The 16,768-nt window shown below is 42.3% G+C and overlaps 2 protein-coding genes across 2 annotated transcripts in view; one reads left to right on the top strand and one right to left on the bottom strand.

Annotated features, from left to right (window-relative positions):
* T265_04311 (hypothetical protein) overlaps positions 1-12,260 on the bottom strand; it is a gene marked incomplete at both ends in the record, with an annotated part of 27,483 nt that extends 15,223 nt beyond the window's left edge. The window contains one exon of the mRNA XM_009169010.1: positions 12,229-12,260. Within this exon, the coding sequence (XP_009167274.1) occupies positions 12,229-12,260 (32 nt within the window). The remainder of the gene's footprint in view (positions 1-12,228) is intronic.
* The window catches only part of T265_04310 (hypothetical protein), a gene marked incomplete at both ends in the record, with an annotated part of 21,057 nt that extends 4,289 nt beyond the window's left edge, over positions 1-16,768 (top strand). The window contains 5 exons of the mRNA XM_009169009.1: positions 3,635-3,902; positions 7,899-8,008; positions 9,512-9,836; positions 12,571-12,914; positions 16,410-16,768. Of these exons, the coding sequence (XP_009167273.1) occupies positions 3,635-3,902; positions 7,899-8,008; positions 9,512-9,836; positions 12,571-12,914; positions 16,410-16,595 (1,233 nt within the window). The remainder of the gene's footprint in view (positions 1-3,634; positions 3,903-7,898; positions 8,009-9,511; positions 9,837-12,570; positions 12,915-16,409) is intronic.

Below are 16,768 nucleotides of genomic sequence, written 5' to 3'. Positions count from 1 at the left end.
GAACCTAAGTTTGATGGAAACTCGGGGATTGCGCCTATCTGATGAGCCCCAAGAAAAGCGAAACCGGTCGTGGGTTGTCAAAGAGGTTTCATCAACCTTGTGAGTAGTTTCCTTCATGAATATATACTGCAATATTTCGAATATCGTACCACGTGAAACATGAGGCGGCCTGTGTGCAGCACATTCAGTTGTAGAACATCATAAACAAGAGATTCGATTGAGTCTCCCGTGAAAACTAAATTGATTTGCAAATGAGTGTACTTTTCGAAGTGGATATTTTTTTGAAGATGTTAACATCCAAACCTTCCAGTATTTTTTATCTTTTGAGTTTGGCAAGAATTGGCAACGTACTTTTGGGAATAGTTGTCGGATAGCTGATGCGTGCCTTGTCGCCAGTCACTCAACTAACAATCCAGAGGGTTTTGACGAGCGAGTAACAGTTCATGTGCCTTCCTCATCGGCATGTTTCTGTCTATTGATATCACGACTTTAGATTGTAGACACCAATCTCCAAGGTGAATATGATGTGTGACACAATGAACGATTTGACTCTACAGCTGTTCTGTTGTGGGCTATGTTCTTCCGGCCAACCAACTGCCATTAAATATCCCCTGAAGTTAATTTTCGCACAAATTCACTTCGTTTTATCATACATGCATGACGTTGGTCATATCATGTACTCGCCGCCCAGGCGAGTGAAATCGTCGGTGTTTACGTACTGTCTGCCAACTTCGACATAAGCAGGTGCTGCCAGTAATGCTGACTGCTAATTCATCAGTGTACTGCAAAAGACCACTAAATTATGAGTTGTAAAAGCACAGCGAGGTGCGCACTTTTTTGTAAGTCATAGCATAGGATGTGGAAACTCGTTTTAACTTGTTTCCTGTTTCATGCGGACTTTCCAGATGAAGCGAGAACAGAAATCTGCGCGAAGTTCCTAGCGTTACCAGCTCATCACATGCAAGGATTAATTTCGCAACCATCACGAGAGATGAAACGTAAGACTGGTTGAACAAACTCCCTCAAGTTGGCCTTCATGCTAGAGCCCAACAATGCAAACGAACTGGCTTGGTGACGTTTGCTACAGTTGGAAATATTACTAATTATAGCTTTGTATACTACTGACAGCCGGATCCAAAAAATCTAGCGGTAATCTTGACAATAGAGTACCTGCCACCCGAGGTGTGTACAAAACTTCAGTTCGGGTCAGCAGTAAACCGTACCCCGGTTCTATTGCTTCTTATTATTTTACTGGCAACAGATTAAACAAAGAAAAAACAGCGGTACAGTACGAAGAGGTTTTAATCCGTTACCGACGGCTTCATCGGGCCATATTGCCTACGCTGGCAGAACACACTGCTTTAACCTCAAGTTTACATATGACCACGTTTTCCATTACGGCTGCCCACAAATCGCCAGTTCTGGTCAGTATGAAACCGTACACCGGTTCTATTGCTTCTTATTATTTTACTGGCAACAGATTAAACAAAGAAAAAACAGCGGTACAGTACGAAGAGGTTTTAATCCGTTACCGACGGCTTCATCGGGCCATATTGCCTACGCTGGCAGAACACACTGCTTTAACCTCAAGTTTACATATGACCACGTTTTCCATTACGGCTGCCCACGTAATGGTTACACGGAAGCCCATGGGTAACTCGGAGACTGCGGCTACCTGTTGAACCCAAAAAGGACGAAGACGATGTTGAGCTGTCAAAAGGTTTCCACCAAGCGTATGAGTAGTGCTTCACTAAGGGAAACTATTACCCTTAGGCACAATGAAAGCTCTTGATCCACACTAACTCAGTGCTGGTGTAAAGTCGGATTGGGTTCCTATTTCGGAAGTTTCTAATGGTTTTAAACCCGACTGATTAAGTTTTAAGGTTAAGTCGTTGTTCTTACATTTTAGTAGGCGAATTCTTCAGTTGTTACTCTTTCAAACTTGCGTAAGACTTACGAAAGCCCCCTTCTGGCTACAAAATAAATTACCGCTGTGGTTCTGCAGGCACTTATGAGTCACAAAAAGACCGTTATTCCATAAAACCTACATTTAAGTTTAGAAGCAAAAAATCAGGCAGATGGAACATGACCTTGTAAGATGTTTTTTGACGATCTGACGTCAACATCGGTAAACTATCTACTGCATTACCATTTTCGTGAGTAGTCGTATCGCAGTGAAGAAGAGAAACTCCTGCTCTGCCACATCTCTTGCTACTTTTATCCTATTTCTCATGAATTCTCTTCTAGATACCTCTCTAGTTAAGATGGAAATCACACAACGAGCTCACTACTGGCACTGAATCCTGTCAAATAGTCATTTTCTAGATAAAGGATAGCAACTGACTTTCGTGGATTGGTTGTTAGAGGACCCACACTTTGGGTGCAAGGTTGGTGGGCCGTATCAAACTTAGTTCATCTCATCTCCGCTCATGTCATCTTTACTTAAAATTTCTATTAAAACACTCTTTGCCAGGACTTGTGTGATTTTTCTTCAACCCACAGTTCACCGGGTACGTATTACACTGGTGTGAATTGCTATTAATTTAATCTTTTAGCATATAGCCGGCTTTTACATTACCCTCCTGATCTCGGAACAGTATTCATGAGTATTCTGGTTTAAGTTGACTTTTGCTATGGCAGATTCGGGTGTCCCAATGAGCGCTCAAAGCGACAGCGTCTTAGCATTGACCGTTAATTCTGTAAAGCTGTTACGGGGTGGCTAAAAATACAACGATTTTCAGGGCTTACAAACTCAACACTTTTTCGGTTTAGTAGGCTATTTTTGAAGTGATTTCACTCGACGTTCGTCGTCCCAGCAAAATTTGGCATCTGAAAGAATTTGTAGAGCATCTGAACCTTGCTTCAAACTTCCCCATTGAAAAATTGAAGGTTGATTGCTTGAAGTTTAAGATTGTCATTTGACGGACAATTCCGTGCCCGAGACACAATTTGGTGTCTTTTTGAAGAAGGCAATGCGCGATGACACGTAGTTTCACACAGGAATTTTCAAAATTTATTTTGTCAAATTTCGCTGAATGATAAAGACTTACATCTGACCGTATCTACCTCAAGTTTACACTAGCAATAGTGTTTTAATCTTTCTGAGCATTCAAGGGGTTTGAGCTGCTATCGATTTTCAACAAGGACGAAACAGCTTTTACGCGTAGATTGGGTTCGCTGCAGAATGAAATCACAATTGAAAGTACCGAATCCCCTGAAACTTATACGGTTGTTAAAAACTGCGAAATCGACTCAGGTTAGATCCCCCGCGGGGAGAACCATATCGGTCGGTTATGTGGAGCAAATTCATTTCACAGTCTGAACAAAGCAGGTTTTTTGTTGGATTAGGTCCTTCTGGATTCGAGGCAGTCTTGCTGATTAGGTCCATGTGAACTTAATAAAATACGTTTCGTGCATCTAGATTGCACCGAAATAGGTAAGCTGTATGCTATTCAATTTATGCTTGATTACCAAAAACACGTCTCAACGCTCCACCTCAAATTTCCTCCCATGTGCCTTACAATTATCTCACCAGGATAAGTGAGCGCATGTTTGTAATATGGGGTTAATATAGTTCCATTTGAGTTCACTCGGGAATTACCGAAATGGTTATCTCACTTTTCTCTCTAATCAGCCCAAGATGATAAACTTCGGTTTCCTGGACGGTAGTGTTATTCGATTCAAACCAGACAAGATGCTCGTCTTCAACGACGATCGGTATGAACCGTGGTCAAACTGGAGTGAGTGTATAAAAAAGGACTGCATCGAAGTGCGTTTTCGTAAGTGCAAGGACGATTCGTGGACCCAACCATCTCCAAACAAGATTCATACGACCAAATGCTTAAGCAAGTTCTTTGCTGAAAAACGAACTTGTCAGAACACGACGGTTTGTAATTCACACGGTGAGTACAAAGACGCGCCCATGTGCGTCAACAGGGATTTTCAGAATTTATCCTTCCACGGCTACTTTTTCGAGTTTTTCACACTTTAGATGCCCGGGACATCTCCCTCCCCAAGGATTATGTCCTGTGCTTCACAAATGACCGGATGACAGCTAAATGATAAACTAGGAGATAGATGGAATGGTCGACAATCACACATTTTGTAGAATGAAAATACGGTTGAATTCACTTGCGGTGCATTTTACTCATCCTCTTCAAGATGCGACCTCTCAACAAGCAACCCCCTCTCTGACGGAACTGACTTTGCCAAACGTTAAAATCTCGCTAATAAAGGTTAGCGGGAAGAACAACTCACTGAATTAGGCAAAAGATCCATCTCATGGAGTTCTCAGCTTTAATATAAATTCCCCTTCACTGTCATCCAAATTTTTCATACCCTTCGACCACCACTATATGGGGGACCACCAAGTCTGACCTGCAACTGTCTGAACAGACTGCTAAGAAGCAACACAGCAAAGTGGGAATATGTTACGATTGTAGACCTAGTAAATCTATTATTCCGTATCGACCTGAGAAGGGAACACGCTGGATAAGCCTCTCGTAGTTGTTTTGTTTCCGGTTATATATTTGATCATCGTGACATGAACAATAAAGTTTGGATATCGGTTGGATAAGTAGAACCACAGGGGACTTGTTTGACTTTGGACATTGCACTTGGTTGAATGAGTGATTGGTGTGTCTTTTTTGGGGGATGATGGGGGCTTGAAAGCAATTTATCAACTTTGTCTCTGTAGTGCGTACATTCGGGAAATAACAAATCTGGTTGGGCGCGCAGCGCAACTTCATACGCAACGTTCCCACACGTCCCATTTAATTCACACTGCCTGAGTGAACGTGGATGCCCAGCGTACCTTAGAAATCTGGTTCACCTTCTGCGAATTCCGATTCACACCTGGTGTCCGTTATATGTGCGTTGAAATTTGTTTCAACCAGCAAACTATCAGCTAGCTTGACATGTATTTTGCCCACGGTTTTGGTACGTTCCCTCGAATGTCATGAAGCCAGCATTGCAGACTCCGAATACATCACCTATTTGCTTACTTGTTGGTGTGAACAGGTGGTTAAGCACAGATTCTAATGGATCTTTCGTCGTTGATGTTTCGAAACTGCATATGGAGTGCAAAAACTGCTTCCGGGTTTAGCTGGAAAAGTGTTCGAAATATCAAGGTATTTTTCCTTTGTAAGCTTTAGTACCCATGAGATAGTGTCAGCTGTTATTGGGGATATAAAGAAATTGATTTTCTAGTAAAAGTTCGTTGGAAGGTTGTGCAGTGACATGCCATGAGCAGCTGCAAGCACTGTTAGAAATGTGGCACTTCTTGAGATCTCCACGAAGCATATAATGCCCTCCAACAAACAACGGAACCAGCGATTCGGTGCTGAAGGATTCTACTGTATCGCTTTCTATTTAGTTATCTGTAGGTATGATATCGCTGCCATCGTGTCGCACTCTCCATGTTAACGCACAAGGACAAGTCAATTGCAGCAATCATGCAGAATCTGAAATCACAAAACATCAAGGTTTCTCCAAACTTACTTTGAGTCCATCCTCCTTCGGGTGTGAACAAGACATCAACTGTGGAGGGTTACGCTTCCGTGTGGACCACTGACTTGGAGTAAGTCAACTTTTTTAGGTGCCACACGCACCGGAATCGTCACAATGCAGATGACGTCGTCCTCGAAGAGGATTTTGTATCCAGAAAGCGCAGTGAACTTGTGCTTAATACAATGCCTTGTTCAAGAGGGGTAGCCTATGGTTAGATCCATAACTGGGGTCCATGTTGACTACAAACCAGTTCGTGATCCTCTTGAAGGCAAGTCATTTACAAGCTTTGTTACCGCATCGGTATTTCTCATGAGACATTATCGCACTGTGGTGATCAATTACACTGAAGCAAGAGAGCGTAACCAACTTAAAGAGTCATCGCGGTGTTATGTTTGTAGTGTAACTGGGATCTATCAACGGGGATAGCTGAGTTGGGAATACATCATTTCGGGAGGAAATCGAGGGGCACATATGACCAGGTCATTTCGAATAAATGATTTAAATAGGCTACTCACATAACAGGTGCAAATTTTAGTGGTGAGACATTGCCTATAAGGATGACGAACATTTGTTTGCGACTCATAAACAGGACGGTTAGCTCATTCTTGTAACAAAGGATTGAATAATCCACCTGTATGTGTTTCTGCTTCTGAAGTCCTTGAACCGGAAAGCAGAATTTACTATTATATCTAAATTAGGACTGGAATGTTTTACAGCCTGCCCTTATACGGGTGTATATACCTTTTTCTGACCAAGAAATCAAGGTTCTATTTTTCGATTCTCAAGTTCATAGAGACCGGAAGCAACCGAATCCATGTTAGTGAACTTCCCTTGGAGAATAAAACTTACGGAAGAATTCAAGAAGTTATAATTCTGGTGAAAAATCGGTAGCAGCACGAGGAGCAAGGTTATGTGATAGAGATATATAGAATATGTAAGATTTGTCTCTGTCAGATTCGACTGTTAATTCCTGCTTGGGCAGCTCATCCACCATCTATCTTCATCTTGCATTCACTATTCAAGTTTCGCTCTTGGCACGTGTCAGCGATGACAGAGCAGTATGCCGATCCGAAAAGTGCTGTATGCTAGTTGTGAGAACCGGTAATCTAAACATCTGGCTGACAGACTGCTGCCACAACAAATGAAGATGATATAAAGGATTGAGAAGAGTTCTGTATGGTTCTTAAATCGCTGCATACTGCCAAACAGTGTATTCGGTTGGTAGGTGGTGGTCTGTTACACTAGGCTAAGCGAGACCACTAGGTGATTAGCCGAGTGATACCAGGGATATGACGTGTGTCAAAATCTTAGTGGAACGTTCCTTTCTGGAGTCGTGAGAGACAGCCACCCTGAAGTAGGCGAATTTTCATCGAAAACCACGACAGCTTGGAACTGTGAAATAAACTGATGAAAAAGGCATTCACATCCAAGTTTTCGGGTTTCGACTTCGCTTGCGAAACAAGTCTATTTTTCACTCACCAAAACCCCTGTGCAGTTCTCAGAAGCAAGGATGGTATTTTTGAACTAGTGAAACATTTGGTCCAACTGCCGTCATTACTATGCGGAAAAAAATCATAAACAGGCGGTGGCTTCATACATCAACAGTTTTGGCGCCATCGTTGCATGACAGATGAATGGATCTGGTCGTACGCAATATTCCAACTTAATGCAGACATAAATGGTTCACTAGTTGCGATGAACATCGTTGGTTATCTTATTCACGCATAGACAAGAAAGCTGATATTAAAGCGTACGCGAAGCCCCGCACAAAGTGACGGTCTGTTCGACGCTCTATCGAGATCATGGTTCTGAACAAGGAGACGTTCGTTTGCGCATGTGTTGTGCGCGTCCGTGCTTCTACTTGCCGTGGTCGGTAAACAGTTTACATAATGTACAGTGTACTAGGAATGAAGTAGCTATTACACGAAGCTTCTTAACCCATGGAGCCTACTTCCTGTGTTCAACACACGAACTTAAGGCCGTGTGATACTACGGATGTGCAGATGAACTCGTGGCTGACCAGTCGAGATGGGTGGTACAAAGTACAAGGCTGTTCAGCGGGATACTGAGCTTGATGCTATCACACGTTAAGGTTTGTGTTCAATGGAAGCATTAATAAAGCTGCAATTTTTAGTTATACAACTACAGTTTTCGAACTTTAGCAGAACATGGTCATCTTATTGATTAAGAACATTTTTCGCCACTTTTTAATAAAATAACTGCAGTATCATAAAATGTTGAAGCCAGCAAATAGCAAAAAATTTGAGATGTTAGTCGGATGGCGAGGCCTCACATATACATCATTAGCTTATATGGTTGATCTGCTAACAATATAAGCTAGTTGTGTGATTTTTCTGTCTACCTCGCTTCTTTCTATACCTCTTCAACAGTGATACCAGAAAAACTGAGTGAAACCTGCGGAATCAGACCAAACACCCCAAGTATTGTTGCGAAGATAGTTGGTGGCGAGATTGTTACTCCTCATTCGTGGCCATGGGCGGTAAGTCTTTGGTGTGTGATGAAAGAATTTGTAAGATGCAAACCGGATCTCAAGATGCTGACTGACGACAGTGCCAGGCCATTCCGAACTGCTGTCCAATTTAAAATTTTGAGCAGTTAAATCGTTTTGTTTTAGTCCTTGCTCCGGGTGTGATTAGTCAGTGACTCGATCTCGACAAATGGATCAAGGATCGAGTCGTGCACGACTCGAGAGTGTTGTATCAAATGTGAATGCTGTGAGCAGGAAGTTTGGAACATTGTTCTCATAGGTGACTGAAACGATCTAGAGCAAATGTTTGGATTCTCATTGGACGCTTACTGTAACTGATAAAGAGCGGCTAGGCCAAGGGAGATGGAAGTTTAGACAACTAGCTTCGAGCTAATTTTACGACCGTTTGTTCGTTCTATCAGTCTTTTTACTGACCTCTGTAGACTGATTTTCTGAAAATAGTCACACTGACTGCTCAGTAAGCTGTGGGTATAAATCTGCCCCCATAGTGCAACAAATGATCCGTTTGTTTCTGTGGTTCCATGTCACATTGCTGAGAGCATTCAAGAATACAAACTCCTTATAACGCTTACTGATCGTCTGTGTAAGCTGAGCTTGACGAGCGCATTGTCCTTGTGCAGTGTGAACAGGTTTCCTATTTTATGTGATTTGACAGAGCACGCAACATGAGTTTCATACGCAAATTTACCAGTCAAATCCTTTTTCTTTTACTTTGGGCAAAGGAGTTGAGTGCTGATGTTTCTGGTTACTTCGATGATTTTCGGAAGTGTCATCCACATCACTCTCATTTAAACAGTCTCAGCCCCAGTGTGATATGGCGATTCCCATTAGCTAGAGCTAATCTGCAGGGCACTATGAACCTCGTACTTATCATCTAAGGCAGCAGTACAACTACCGCACTATTGCATGCTGAAGGTCCTCGAATCTCCACGTCTGCTCCATGTCCCGAGCAGCCTCGAATGTCCTGACTGTCTACCAACTGGTTCTCCCGTCGGGTATTTTGACTCAGGTGGTATCTCGGGCGTTTTAGACTTACCGGAAAACTTTTTATTTGGTTTAGTTGTTGCAAAATGTGCCAAAACTGAATTCGCTCTTACTTTGCATTTTTTCTGGCTGGGGTCAAAATCCGTGCATGTCTAAGGGTATACACTTTTCATGAGTTCTAATAACAGTGAAACTGGTGACCAGTTGTCCCTCGTTTTGGTACAGACTGACCAGAATCTTGAGGGCAGGAGAAAAAACACCCAGACAAAAGTGCTGCGAATAGTGATTGTGCGATACCAAAAACACTGTTGGACCGGTAATTGCAATTTTTACGCACCAAAACAGTCCTCTTGCGTTCTGCTAAATCTCAGGCCTAGATTTCTTTGGTAGCTTTGATCTGATTCATCTCCAAAGGATATCAAATTATCTCCGATAACGAAACCTTCCTCTCATTGATCTCTGCGTTGGGATGATAATAAGCCAAGATTATTTCTCTTTTTGATTGTTTAGGTTCGATTGTCGGTGAAACCACCAGGGCGGCGACTGATTAGCTTTTGTGCGGCCACTTTGATTGCACCACAATGGGTCCTGACAGCAGCTCACTGCTTACTGGTTGAAAATAAGCGGATGCCTGTCGGTCGGATGGTCAATCTGCGGGACCAGATGAAAAGTGTCCTGTACGTGCACTTTGGTGATCATGATAAGACAAAGCAAGAAGAAGCTCAACAGGATGTCCGAGTAGAGAAAGTCATACTGCACCCGAGATATCACCGCAAACTTATGGCAGATGGGGATGACATTGCACTTTTGTACCTACCAAAGGCCGTGAACATAAGTAAGTGTGTGGAAACAAGAGGGAATTAGCTCACCGAACCAAGACACTTACACTGAAAAACTCTACTGCAATGTGTCTCGAAAACACAGGCAATAATTGTGTGGTTTCCAATGGAAGCACTAAATTGCACCTGATTTTCTTGCAAACCCATTATTTTCCTTGATTAGCGTGGCTCTCCAGCAGCTTAAGCAATTCAAATTTGTGACAAAACATTTCAAAACAAGAATTTTGAATCACAGTGACAAATATGCTCGGGAACCTGCAACAACTCGTGAATCCTTCTCGGTACGGTGCCAAATATGGATGACATGAAATTTACTCCGAATGCAAGGCCTGGGCATTTTCAATCAAATTTCCAAGAGAACAAAAGCTTGTATGACAGTCCATCAAGACATACCACTACGATATACTGAGTAACAGCCCAAACGAACCAAGACATGGATTAAGGACGGTGAATAATGTAATGCCGAATTTCCAGCCCTTAGTTTCTGCAATACAGTTCATTGGACTTGATTACTCTGTGAGCAGAACAAAAATTTTGGTTCCAGCTTCATTCTTCATCAAAATGACTGCGTCTCTGCCTGAAATGCTCGACTGTGCTTCCACCATCGTAACAGCCCAATGAAATTATGTTGCGCGAATAGACGCTTGGTGAACTTACAAAGTAGATCGCGAGGTAATCCGTTCTCAGTAGTATCGTGACCATCGGCTGCGTACCGGGCGGAGATTCATAGTGTCTGTTGTATCCCCAATGACGTTCGCTGGGCGGCTTGGTATCACTCTTACTAATTTCAACAGATTGTTTCCTGTAAACCATGTTAGCACATTCTTGCAAACAGACCCCTTATTGTCGGCCTCTGAATGTGTGAATGACATTGGCTCGTAGATGATTGTATACTACCAGCACAATGAAATCGTAAAACTGTGCAAAATTTTCAACATAACCCTACTACTAATAAAGAGCGTGAAAGGCTTTCATTCAGTCAAAATGGCTATTGAATCAAATGGAGCTTGCGCAAGAACGCATTTTGGACGAACTGATAAAGAAACACCAAAAAGTGAAAATGGATGCGACAGAGTTATCGATTTATTTCAGGGCAGCACCGATTTTGGAAGTTTTCAATACTTTATTTGGCTTTTAGTCAGATAAATTGCTAGTTTTTCACTAAGAAATGTATGGCTCAAGACATTTCACAACATCGTTTCAAAAAAAACTCGTCACTTCAGTTTCGGAGCTACAGGTCTCCGCACTTTTTGCGCCTAATGTATCAGTAAACTTCACGGGTTCTCTTATTTAAGCATTTTAGTCCAATACATGTGTAACAGAAAGAAGCCGCACCTTGATGAGCCAATTAACGATTAATCTAATCGGAAAATATCCCGTTCTGCTGTTGACTTGTAGCATCGATAGGATTTGACCAGTTTTATAATTCCTGAAAGTGTGCATCAGTCTCGAAGTCAGTGCTGTTTAGCACATTTTGTATGGAATATATTTTAATGGAATATCCAGGGTCCATTGGCCTCGTTCGGCGTTATAACTATCAAAAGCCTGACGCCTTTGTCCATCTTCAGGCGTCTCGGTTAAATTCTTAAAACAGACAACACCTGTAGATTGTCTCAGAATCAGTCCGAATACGACGCTAGTGTTTATAAAGCCCGTGGTATGTGAAGTTCAGAGCCTTGTGCATCCACAAGGACACTTTACATCGATTCATCTTTACGTTCCTCTCAGACTCTGTCTGGTCATCTTTGGATTTTTGTTCAGAGCACCAATTATTTAGTCTCTCAAGAGTATATATTGACTTGACTAATAATAGGAAGCCTAAACGCTAAAAAATATATATACATATGAACTCAGTCTTTTGTTCTCCGTTGCATACCTGTGTTCACCCGTGAATTCGCAAACTTGAAAGAACCGGTTAGCGTAAAAAACGCCGAGTTGTGCTTGAGCTTGAAGGTAAAGTGCATGTAAGTGACTTGGAGATAAACGCGCTAGTTTAGTTTAGGAATTCCCATAACCGCATACGATGTGCACGATTTTGAATGCAACGAAGGCAGTATCCTGAATACAAAGGTCCTCTTTTGTGACAGGTTATTAACAGCCTTTAACAAAGTTCTCGAGCAGACCATTCAAGAGAGATCCTTCCGCCGAGGGGTCACTCTTCTGGGGAGGGGAACACCGTAGTATTCTGTTTTTTCAAAGGATAGTCGCTTTTTGGAGTGGCCTAACACTTTCTTTGTCTTCTAGTCTGTCTTAGTGGATCACTGCAGAGAATGGAACAAGACCGCATGGAAACGTGCAATGCACTTTCCAGTGTATTTCAGCCTCCGCTCGGTTTAAAGATATTTTTCTTGGTGACGTATTTGTATCTGACCCAACCTGGTAACTAACATGTCAGCAGCCGTTGGCCGACGCTGCAACATAGATGATGGGACAAGGGAAGACTTGCCACTGTTGTGATGAGAGGCACTTTGATAATTTTGAGCTTCGCCAATGTTTCTGTTCTTTTGTATTGTCTATAGTATTACCCATGCTATTGAGTTCATGGTCACCCTGGATGAGGTCTCTGATGATTTATTCGCTAGCGGTATCGATTCAGAAATTAGTTGCTCAAAACGGGCGAAATGTATGTCATTTTGTGAAGGATGTGATGGGTCCTAGAAACTGTGTACAGCATATCATTTGTATACAAAAGGACACTTTTCCATCATTCACATTTCTTTTCGTTTTCAGCTCCCAAAGTAAGCTATGCTTGTCTACCGACAAAGGACGTGCAAGTAGAACCAGGCACTCAGTGCTACGCAGTTGGATGGGGCAGTACTGAAGCGGGACGCACACCAACCTTCGACAACATCAACAGCATCCTTGATGCCCTATTTCTTCCAGGTTTTGGATTTTCTTCACCATTCTTCTCCAGGCCGTTCTCTATGTCACCATTCTTCCGTAGATCACAGGACAGAGCCGTGTCCCGTGTGTTACGAGAGGTTGATCTTCCGGTAGTCAGTAACAAGGAATGTCGCAAATACTATCCGGATCTGAACGAAGATGTACATATTTGTGCTGGTTCTAAAGGCAAGGTGAGTCATGTGGAGAAAGAAAACCACAAATAGGATTTAGCTGCTAATAGGATGATTCATCCTACATATAAATGTGTACAATAAGAGTGCTTGTTTTAGGAAAGCAATAATTTTATGGTCAGATTACTAGCTGTTGTGCCACAGCGAAACTTACAGTCATGCTGGTGCCGTTTTTTAACAGTGGACCACTCAGTGAAGGGTACCATTTTTTCAATCAACTGGAAAATGTTTGGGACAGATTGGGAAGTCATCGCTCCAGAGAGGTTTGGTAAATCCACCTATTGTTTATAGAACCTCTCTGAAACGACGAATCATTTTTGTTCCATTTATGCGACTCCACACAGTCTCCGCATGCCAAAATATGAAAATCGGGGTAGAGTGTTCCCCAAATATGAGAAACGCTCATACAGGTCAATAGCAGTTTTACTTTCTCGGGGTTTTTATTTTCTCCCGGACTTGAGTCCAGCTACATACAGGCTGCTTGCACTGCATGAGATGCTAGAGCTGGGCCAGAAATCCGCGAACAGGTATAATTCTTTCTCGGATTGCGCCTTATTCAAGTCACTATCCGCGAGTCCATGAGAAGGTTGTCAGAAAAACGGATGTCTGGTTAGACAGTAAATCTAGCAACAGCGAATCAGGCCTGCAACAGAGCTACGCATATTGTCATTATCTGCCGAACATATTGCTTCGTTGGAATCTTTAGTTAGAGGGCCCATGGAATGATTAAAATTTTACTCGGTTTGATACTACCGAATATATAAATCTAACCCGAAGTCCATGGTGTTTGAGCTTTTGGTTCTCCTCCTAGTTATCTGACTTCGCGCTGGGCGTGAAGAGGGCTTGAAAGGCTAGTGACAGCAGGCCTTTTTACCAACTCCAATTGTTCTTTTCTCAATTGCATGGTTATTCGCAAAGATATTTTATCGTTTTGTGACAGACGAGTGGCACTGTCAGCGCTTTTGATTGTTGTAAAAATGAGTAACAAAACAAAGTAGGATGACTCTTTTTGGGCAACATAAAAATAAATTACACGACAAAGTTACAAATGTTTGTTTAGAATAGAAGTAAGGTTAGCAACCACGTTTTGAATCCTGTCTAAAAGATTTTAATGTACCCTTTTAGATCAAAAAAGCAATGGCTAAGTGTACACAGCAGTGCATCGGAAAGAAACTAAGAAATGTTTATGCTTTTTACTCTGAACTTCCGGGACCTAGTATGAAGGCGATAGCAGCGTTTTATGAACAGCATGGATGTTAACTAGCTCTGCTGGAGGGCTGGAGAAGGAAAATATAAGTGTTCGATTTCACGGATTAACGGCTATATCGGGCGATAAGCCTAAAATGACAACCACAAAAGGCAAATTGCGGAACAAAGTGTTGTCTAGGTGGCATTCCCGTCAACAAAAGCACTAGAAGAAACCTGACATCAAGTTACTAAGAGTATAGAGTATGGCGAAGTCAGCACGAACATAGTCAAGTGGTTTGATACGTGTATTGGTTGGTGCAGTATATTGGGAAAGACTTTAAACCAATGAGAGAACAAACCCTCTGCACCGACAGACTGTAGTGCAATGGCTGTCCTGTTCTTGTTATTCTGTTGGTCCGGCAGTTAGACAGAGTAAAGAGCATGGGCACTTTTGTGAGAAATAATATAGGGATGCGATACAGCTGGGTAAATGGGGGCACTTTCAACTCAGCATCTAGTTTATATCAAATAGCCTACAGAACTACAGCATGGCTTCTGTAGTCACAAGGAATGCCCCTGAAATGAATTGCTGTTGGTTGGCCACAAACCAAATGCAGTGAACTAGTCAAATGGGTCAAAAATATTACTCATGTGACATAGCGTACTGGCATCGGAAGCCACCCAGTTTTCCACCCCTCTTACGTCCCACATTTTAGGGCCAACACAAACCGGTTATACATATTGCTTATCAAACAATGAGCTACTTTCATAAAGAAAACTACTCACAGGGTTGCCGAAAATTCGATTTTCACACATCATCCTAAGGTCCACATGCTACACCGTCCACCCTGGTGCACAACTAGATACTATTCCTATTCCGTATTTCCTCCCATATGAAACCCACCGTATCACAAGAACCGTTTTTCAGTTCCTTAACTGTTCTGTTGAAGTGGACAGAAACCTCTTATCGGGACTAACTGAAGACAAAGGCTACCATTAGTCCACTGAAAAAGAGCCCATAGGTTATAAATAACAGGTCTAGGACTTCAGTCCGAGATGTTTTATGTAAATTAACCATTTATTTCGTGTTTTTCTCAAATCTAGGACATTCTTCCTGTCGATTTTACAGAGCCGTACTTTCGAGGTCTGAATCGGGTACTAACGTCTCTATTCACTACTCATGAGGTGCCTATAACATCAGCTTTTATAACTGAAATGATGCGTCACCGTACGGTTTTCGCGACCATCATAGGCACTTATTGGGAAACAGCTTATGCCGACCTACTTTGCGTACAGCGATCCTTAGTGGTCTTTGAATGCTAAAACCAGTCAGGACAACCAGATAGCTCATATTCTTAGGGAACTAGGTTCTCTAAATTACGGCTCGGTGTAACGGTTGTCTCTCCAGGGCTAGAGCACAGTACAGTTTAGCGGTTAGAATGGAGATCCACCTAAATAGAAAAACAGAATAATGCTAATTGAGAGAAATGATGATGACGGAGCAGTTAATGCTACCATATTCTGGCTGAAACTCAGCTAGTTTCAAACACAATAGGCTTGAAAGATCACACGAGAACAGAACCGAACCCCGGTTTGAGCAGGGGTGAAGTAGTGCAGCGCCTAAGATTGTGTATTTTAAAAACCAAATTATATCGTGCTGGTATTACAGGTGTGGAAGACTGGTTATGTCTGCCCTTTCCTTTATAATACCAGTCACTCATCTGTCAGTACACCGGCAAAGATCCAACTGTTCGAAAGACTGGTATGCGAGCATCAGAGTTTGATTCGATCCCCTCTGATCTTGCAGAAGGGCTCTAATATTTGTATTCAGTGCATGCAAAGTGGCAACACTCAAAAATTCTTGACAAACTTTACAAGAAGCTGATACAATTGAGGGATTGGGAATAACTCAAGAAAAGTTCCGTTGTTAAAGTAGCTCAAACTGGATTCACTTGGTCACAAAAAATTTAATACTCAGCGACCGTCAAGATGACTACATCTTTTAGGAAAATCATCGCCCGAAAAGATGATTTCCGTCAGTCCTATGGGTGATAAGCTCCAGTGATTTTAATTTTAATTTTAAATGTGCATTTAAAGTAGTGGTTACCAACATTTGCTGTTCATCAATGCTCCTCGTCCATTTTGTAATACCTGAATTAGTAGCAACCCGCAACGAATTTTATTCTAATCAGATGAGCCCTGAATTATTGACTCTCTGAGTCACCACGGGACTGTTGCAACTAATTCCAGCGAAATATAGTTTCCAGATCTGTGCTTCCAGGGAACCCCTTTTTTATTTCCCCATAGGACACCTGTGCCGGTGACAGTGGTGGCGGACTCTACTGTCAACTGCCTAGATCCGGACGATGGTTTGTTGTCGGAGTGACGAGCTTCGGTCTGGCTCGTGGTTGTGGGACAAATCCAGGGGTTTATACTTCTGTCATTGGACACTTGGATTGGATCACCCAAGTGATGGCCACCTCGGTCTATTGAGGCCCTTCATCATAACCCTCATCGTCTGCTCCGATGCGCGACAGCGTGGGATTAAAATATCCTGACAGATTTTTATGTCATCTACTGCCCGTTGATTGTACTCGCTTCCACCACCAAATTTTTCTGAAACATCAATAAGAACAATAAATGTACTTGCACAATTTCCCTGCCAG

This window comes from Opisthorchis viverrini (assembly GCF_000715545.1).
Source record: "Opisthorchis viverrini unplaced genomic scaffold opera_v5_69, whole genome shotgun sequence".
Classification (NCBI taxonomy): Eukaryota; Metazoa; Platyhelminthes; class Trematoda; order Opisthorchiida; family Opisthorchiidae; genus Opisthorchis; species Opisthorchis viverrini.
This window is presented reverse-complemented; position numbering and strand designations above follow the sequence as displayed.